The following is a 7,425-nucleotide window of genomic DNA, read 5'->3' on the forward strand; positions in this document are numbered from 1 at the left end:
ATTGTTAAAAATATGTGTGTCTAAAGATGTATCTCTGGACTCTATGGACAGTCTAGATTTTTCATAGTGGTGTGGAATAACACATAAGGGTGGAAATAACAACTCCCTTTTTGGATTACAAAACTAACAAAGTAAAGCACATCCTCATCACTAATAGAAAGTATAAAACCCGATAAAATAAATTCGTCTACTTTAAGTCAGTTCAAATTCTTATAAGTTTTTTAAGGGGTTGCTCTTTCTACCCTCAGGGGTGTGACCCACATTCTTGAAAATTTAAAAATATCTCTCATGTATATGGAGATGCATCTCCGAACGCATCTAAAAATACATTAATAAATGCGTTGTAAGTGAAATACCTTTATTTTATTTAAAAATATATACCTAAAAATACATCTCTGAAATCGAAAAAATATTGTTATTTTGACTATTGTATCAAACACCTCTATGTTTTGTTATAGTTTCAAGTTTTGTATTACGTGTCATACATGAGTTATTATTTTGACTTCATAATATTTTTGTTGTTGTTTTGTAAAGTTTAAAAAGTTATAGTAGCAGATGCAGTGTTGGGATATTTTTATACAAAGTTTTGATATTCTTTTTAAGGTTATTTAATAATTAATGAACATTATTTAATAATAAAAAAAAAAATTCAGTATTATAAAAACACGGATTTTATTTCTACCCATTTTAGATTTCAGGAAAAATTGTTACTATAATTCTGGCTTATTATATAATATTGGTCATGAGTGAATACTCTTAATATATTTTTTTGACAAAATAAAAATGTCTTATTAGTGTGAATTTAGGTGCAGGTGCTCTAGGAGATGACGTTAGGTTCAATAGAAACTTTTCTAATCATGAGAAAACACACATAACTCCATTTTTTATTGATCTGAACCAACTCAGTTCAATTTGAGTGGTTAGGTTTTCATAACTTGAGAGAAGAAAAAAATAGAAATTTAATGTTTGTTTATTTTGTGAAACATTTTTTTATCTCCTGAAAAATAAATAAAAAATGGCCAGTAAACATTCTAACTAGGATCTGCTTTAAATATGTTCCAACATTCACGGAATTCCATTTTAGATTCAACAGTTACTGCATTGTAGCAAAAGAAAAGTGTGAGAATGTTTAATGCAGTGGGACTGTAAGTAAGAGCAAAAGCAGTGTGGGAACTGGGAAGAAATGGAAGAAGTTCAAACCGTTGCTATGATGATGAAAATGGAGAAGAGGAGACTTGACACAATTAGAATTAACAGTAAAGAATTTAATATCCGACAATAGATGTTTGTTATATCGTAATTAATACAGAAAAGATGAAAAAGACATAACTATCATTTGATTTGATCATTTCTAGTAACTATTTTTATTTATGTTTGTCACTATCATGTGAATTTATATTTTTTATTTAAATATCTTCAATATCTCTATCTGTATCAAGGCTTTATGGCAGGATAGTAAAAGAGAATCTCACAGTGAAGTCATCTTAAAGTTAAAGCACTGGGAACTTATTGCATTTGCTTTGTTCAGTTAATTACATAAATTATATGTACAATTCGTTAGACAGCTGTACAAATTTGCCAGTCCACACGATAATGATGGTGATGGTTGAACTATTTATATTTTTTTACACAATGAACGTACAAAGCCTGCTACGCCTTATGAAGTTCTGCAACCACCCCTTGGAACGATAGGCAGAAAGATTATGATTAACCAAACTTCAAAAGCCCCTGCAATTGATATGTTTTATGAGAAACTTCTATATACTAAATTGGGATAACTATCAGAAGTAACATAAGGAAGAAATCTGATATATAAATCAAAGTCTAGCACGACAGAAGCCGGAAATATTAATTTATATAAAGTTGGAATTTTCACGAGAGCAAACAATACAAGAAATGTACCATCATCATGACTGGAAGAGAGTTATGGTTGCAATATAACCATTCTTCATCACCTGCTAAAATCACCAAATTATAGCTTAGAGGTCATTCAAAGGCCCCATAAAAGACTGAACAACTAAATTAGCAGAGCACCATAAAAGCACAAAGAATGACACACCTCAAAAGCTATATTTTGATAACCGTATACAAGAGTAGAACCAAATGGGTTACTGGCGGAACCTTGTGTCTGAATGGCAGCTCTCCCACAATCCCCAAGTATTTCCTACAAGAATCCATTATGTGCTATTATGTAATAAAAACTTATATTTATAATTATGAGAAACCCACATCATAGCTACTGACAACTTTCTTCCTCAAATTATTTATCCATTTTACAAACAGGGATCAATATTTTCCAAGATGAAGCATCATTATTAGGCAACCATACAATTTGAAAGCGGGTAAAAGCTCACCTTCACTTGTTCCCACTTTGTGCTAGGTGTAATGACCCTCTGTTTGCTATTATTTACATCCTGAAAAGATCCTCCACCAACTGGAAAGGGGGAAAATGATTTTTCACTTTTTTCATAGCAAAAAATTATATAACTATTACATTTGAGACCAATCATGTAAATAATAGACGACTTACCATCTGAGCAATAGATAACAAAATTGCACTTCATGTATGAATTAAAATCAGCGTGACCGGGGTAGTTAGTGTGTAACACAAACTTCTTGATTTTGTGAGTCTGAAAAAACAAGACAAGAGGGAGCAGCGATTACCAATTTTAGGATTGTGGGCACACTGTGCATAGATACAAAAGAATGAGGTAAGGTGCAAACCTGCCCATCAAATAATATGTCCAGACCACGGGTAAAATAATTATAAAAGTAATCTCCACAGATAGTTGTCCGTGGCCGAAGATCAGAGGCAGAATGTATAACCATTTGATCTACCTGCAGAACCAATGTGTCAGAATCCACACAAACAAAATACCCATTAAAGCAGTTTAGTAGCTATCAATATTACGATGTTGTTATATGCTCAAGGTTGAATTCAGAGTTCCCCTCCGTGAAATAATTTGAAAACTATCTAGTGAAAATCATTACTCCTCCATGAAGAGAATAAATAACAAGATTACAAGTAAAAATTAGCTTCTGATTTTTTTACTAAAAAAATTAAAAATATAAATATAAATAAAAGCTTCAGATTTTCTTTAGATAGTAAAACTCTATTTGATTATTTCTATTTAGATCCATCCCAACTCCTAGTGTTTAGAACTTACATATCTACCCAAAAAGAACTTGTAAGTTGGCTAGGTCCGTGAACGATCCATTAAAATTAAAAGGTAGAAGGCATTTGTTGTTATGTTGAAATTTTATATTTGCTGACAAATTATAAAATGTACACCAAAAAGCTCAATAGTGGAACTGTATAAATCTTCATAAATTCATGTTTTTCTGGTACATCAACAATAAAGATGCAGAAAGAGTTCATTTTGATTCTGTAGTGCATCAGTTGAAGTCCACAAGAATCCTACAGAAACAACGGCATTCCATTTTTAAGAATTGGTAATTTATGATACCTGCTTTTGATGAATACCACAGGGACGTCCTAGCTCAGTCCACACATCCTGCATAAAACAGGAAGCATAGCATACACTTTGTTTTAGATAAAGAATAAAAATCAAGTGGAAGAAGTGAAAGCACATGAAAATAATCTGCTAAAAGCATAACAAACAACTTCAATTGAATGTAAACTTACCTGTGGGGATGCACCAAATGAAATGTGTTGGGAGCCAACAGTGAAGTACAATTCTTCCCCAAGCTATAAAACATAGAAAGAACTGAATTAGACACTGAATAACAACTACCTTGCCAAAATAAACAGAAAGTTTATGCAGCCAACTAAAGGTCAGACTAAACAAACAAAAACGCAAACTGTTTCAGATTTTAGAGATTAAAGAAACCAAACCTTAACATGAACCTCTTCCATGTAAATGCTGCCAATAGGTAATGGAGGAGCAGAAGCCTTATCCATTAAGGACCCCACACCAACCTTCTTACCAGAGGAACTATCATAAATAGAAACACGGCATGTAACTGGGGTTGTGCCATCTGGAAACTCCAACGGCAATTCCACTTTCATGATGAAAAGAAACAAAGTTAACATATGAAAACAAGAAAAATTGAAACTTATCAAATGGATGATGATATACCTCCCCCATCATGACAGCAGTCTGTAAACTGACCCGGAATAGGAAATGCAAAGGAAAGCCCCTATATAAACCAAGAAAAATTATAAACCAGAATACATAAATGTGGAATAGTAGAACCAAAATAAAGACCAATACTGATGCATTACCGGGTAAAAAAGCGTGTAAATGCATCTATCCTTGTCAAAAATTCCAGGGTATGTGGGCCCAAACAGTGCATATACGGCAACAAAAGTAGCTAGAGTGGCTGGTCCCCTAGAAGTTGAAAAGAATAGCAATTGATAATAACGGTTAGTTTGGATCAACTTCTCAACAGTCATTGGTAGGTAGAGAAAGAAATACTAACAGAATATCATAGTAACTATGAATCTTTAAAAACAATAGCCTTTCATAAAATTTGAAAGGAGCTTCTACATTTTATTTTATTCAGAAAAACTTTTATTTAACTTCTCAACAAATACCTATAAGCTTTCAATTACCTTTTTGCACATGAAGAACCAAAATTTTAATTAAGTGTACAAGTTAGAAGCAAATCCAACTGGGGTAAGTATAAATTGTAGCAAAGTTGTAGGGCCAGAGACTCACCCAATCAGAGAAGTAGAATAGCGCATTTGAAGCCGCTTTACATCAAATATTTCAATAAGCCGCAGTCTCTAAAATAGTAATGGAAAGTTGTCATTTATAAAATCATCTTGTTAGGTATGGAAACCAATAAAAAACAAGCTCTCTGTGACAGCATAAAATGATTGAAAGCATAAGAAGTGCTAAAAACAGCTGGGTTGGAGCTTTAAATCTATAAGAAGAGAAAGGAGATTGGGAGTGTTGCACAATTATTTGATTAAGCAATATCAGCTTTAAAAGTACAAGCTCTCTAGCATGATGTCATCTTCACCGGAAAGAACGCATAACTCTAAGAAAAGAAACAGACCTAGAGTAGAAAAACCCACCCCTCACTTTCAACTGATCCACCCCTAATGAACTTGGAGAAATAAAGTATTGCTAAATTCTAAACTACAATCACTTACTGCCACAATTTACATTTGCATGAGGATAGGATCGCAAGATCCTTACACAAATTTCATTATTATTATTCTCGTATCAGGTTCTGCTTAGATCGAACTCAACCCCACAAAAATAAGTTTGTAGAGTGAGGATTGTCCAAACTTGATAAGTGCTACTGTATTACATATCCCTAGCTAATCTATGACTCGAATTTTTCTCAATAACCTCTATCACGTCCAAGGCTATTGTGTCAGCTGCGTGGATAATGTGGGAGGCCCAATAACTGGTTTAGGAAACTGTAATACCATCTTATGTTTTGGGCTTAACTCAGCCCCACAAAATTGACACGTGAGGTGATAATTACCTAAGCTTTATAAGCTCTATTTAGGACATATCTCTAACGAGTGTGGGACTTGGATTTTTCTCAATAATACTACATAGATTGTATGAACTTCAATGAAAATACAAACTAAAAACTACATAGGTTTTCTAAAGAAAAAACTCTAATATTCATAACCCATTTATATTTTCCACATGTATACTTATATGCACATTCTTAAATATACTAGCATATTATTCAATCAAATTACGATAGTCATCCGTGCAACCCCAACACTATACTAAAGCAACAGTTATTGTTCCCGTCAAATAAATTGTAAACTTCTGATGATAGCCATTCAAGCCCTCATACTTCCTATTAAAGACACAATAAATAAAGATTTCACTTAGATGTATCGTCCTACCCTTTTTTTCCCAAATAGGCATTTAAACAAGTATAAAATCTAAAGATGGAATCATAACAGGGAAAAAAAGAAAAACCTGTGACCAAGGATCAAAACGAAGATGAAAACCATGATCAGGAAAGCTAATAACAATATCCAACTTTAGGGGTTCCTGCAAATGCACAAAGCATAAACAAACCAAGGTAAACCTAAATAAATCTCTCACAAAGTAAAAAATAAATAAATATATATATAAAAAAATAGAACAACAGATGGCAGATGCCTCCAGATGCAAAACCATCAGCAGTCATCAGCCCATGGTAATAAGCCAGTTTCCACAAAATTGAAGAAAAAACTGTGTGGTACAATATTTCATTATTTTTTGTGCTTCAATGCAGTGAATTTCAATATTTCACAGCTCTGTTACCTCTGGTTTCTAACACTATTTGAGCAAGTTCACATGAGCATTGACAACAAAAAAACAAGAAATTAAGCTGTATTACTAGCTATACATTACAATTTACAAACCTCGTCAAAATACTTCACGTGCACCACATCATATAAGTTAGGTTGCTGCTCTATCTGAGCAAATGCTTCACATATAGGCATCCCTAAACAGCAAAACAAAAACAATAATAAGCTTGTAAACAGTACCGAAACATTAACGATAAACGAAATGCCAAATAGCATGAACTTCAATTCTTCCAAAATTGTCAAATAAGCTAAACAAAAACTCCACCATACTCGATAAAACTACTACATGATTGTAATTAAGTAATAATTTCATCGCTCAAAAACCCAAAAAAAAAAAAACTCAATCTGTTTGACCTAAATTAAAAAACGAGCTAACGAAGAACGATTACTATAATACAATTAAAAAATGAAATCAAATTCAACGAAATGTAATGAAGTGTAATCCGGAAACAAATCGGATAATTATTGGAGCGACAAAAATAGTAATCGAATTGGTAAAACGAAGGAGGAAGAAAAGGGAATGGAGAAATTGATGATTACCGAGGGAGAAAGGACCGATTCCGAGACCGGGACGGAGATCGAGAACGATAGCGCCCATGGCTGTGCCTTCGCAGCGGCGTCTAGGTCTCTGCAACATAGTAGAGAAAGAGAAGTTGGAGGGTATTTTAGAGTTTCTGGGTTTAAAGTAATTTTGATTCCGTTGCTTTCGGTGATGAAACCGCTTCGATCCAAGGTGGTGAATTGAATGCTTATATTGGATTTCTATTGGATTAGATTTTGACGAAATAACCAAACTAACGATGTTTCTGTAATTGTTTTTGGACACCACAAAACGCAAAAGATGCCCCCTCTTGCACGCCACCCTAACCCACCTGTTTTTTTGTGAAGACAGTAGGTTTTTGACATTAAAAAAAAATGTTACAAAATATACACTCAACTTATAGTTCTAAATGAAACAAAAATCAAACAATTTATTGTATGTTTGATTTATGTGTTTTGAGGGCTGAAATTAATTAATGATTTAGGAAAATATCAGACTCTCTAGTGAATATGTTTGAATACTATATATTTATATTTAATATTTAATCATTATTTATGGTTGTTTGTAAAGTTATTCTTATTCGAGAGAT

At 33.0% G+C, this 7,425-nt stretch overlaps 1 protein-coding gene across 2 annotated transcripts; it reads right to left on the minus strand.

Annotated features, from left to right (window-relative positions):
• Positions 1–1,484: 1,484 nt before the first annotated feature.
• LOC127120171 (PHAF1 protein At3g51130) lies at positions 1,485–7,206 on the minus strand. Of its 2 annotated transcripts, none has more exons than XM_051050580.1 (15): positions 6,836–7,206; positions 6,350–6,432; positions 5,919–5,993; positions 4,683–4,750; positions 4,247–4,352; positions 4,101–4,161; positions 3,857–4,023; positions 3,647–3,709; positions 3,468–3,515; positions 2,725–2,838; positions 2,531–2,630; positions 2,355–2,434; positions 2,060–2,164; positions 1,903–1,955; positions 1,485–1,728 (listed from the first exon to the last, which is right to left on the minus strand). In XM_051050580.1, the coding sequence occupies exons 1-14, from the start codon at positions 6,930–6,932 to the stop codon at positions 1,908–1,910; spliced, it is 1,215 nt and encodes a 404-aa protein (XP_050906537.1). In that variant the 5' UTR covers positions 6,933–7,206; the 3' UTR covers positions 1,485–1,728; positions 1,903–1,907. The 2 variants fall into 2 exon arrangements, with proteins under 2 accessions (XP_050906537.1, XP_050906536.1); XM_051050579.1 differs by having other exon boundaries at positions 1,903–1,958.
• Between the last annotated feature and the right edge of the window lie 219 nt (positions 7,207–7,425).

This window comes from Lathyrus oleraceus, chromosome 2, assembly GCF_024323335.1.
Source record: "Lathyrus oleraceus cultivar Zhongwan6 chromosome 2, CAAS_Psat_ZW6_1.0, whole genome shotgun sequence".
In the NCBI taxonomy this organism is placed as follows: Eukaryota; Viridiplantae; Streptophyta; class Magnoliopsida; order Fabales; family Fabaceae; genus Lathyrus; species Lathyrus oleraceus.

Coding starts and splice junctions, on each gene's coding strand:
- LOC127120171 (XM_051050579.1), bottom strand. CDS start 6,932: ATGTTGCAGAGACCTAGACGCCGCTGCGAAGGCACAGCCATGGGCGCT. Junction 4,162..4,246: donor TTTACACGCTTTTTTACCCG/GTAATGCATCAG, acceptor TGGTTTATATAG/GGGCTTTCCTTTGCATTTCC. Junction 4,024..4,100: donor CTGCTGTCATGATGGGGGAG/GTATATCATCAT, acceptor TCATCATGAAAG/TGGAATTGCCGTTGGAGTTT.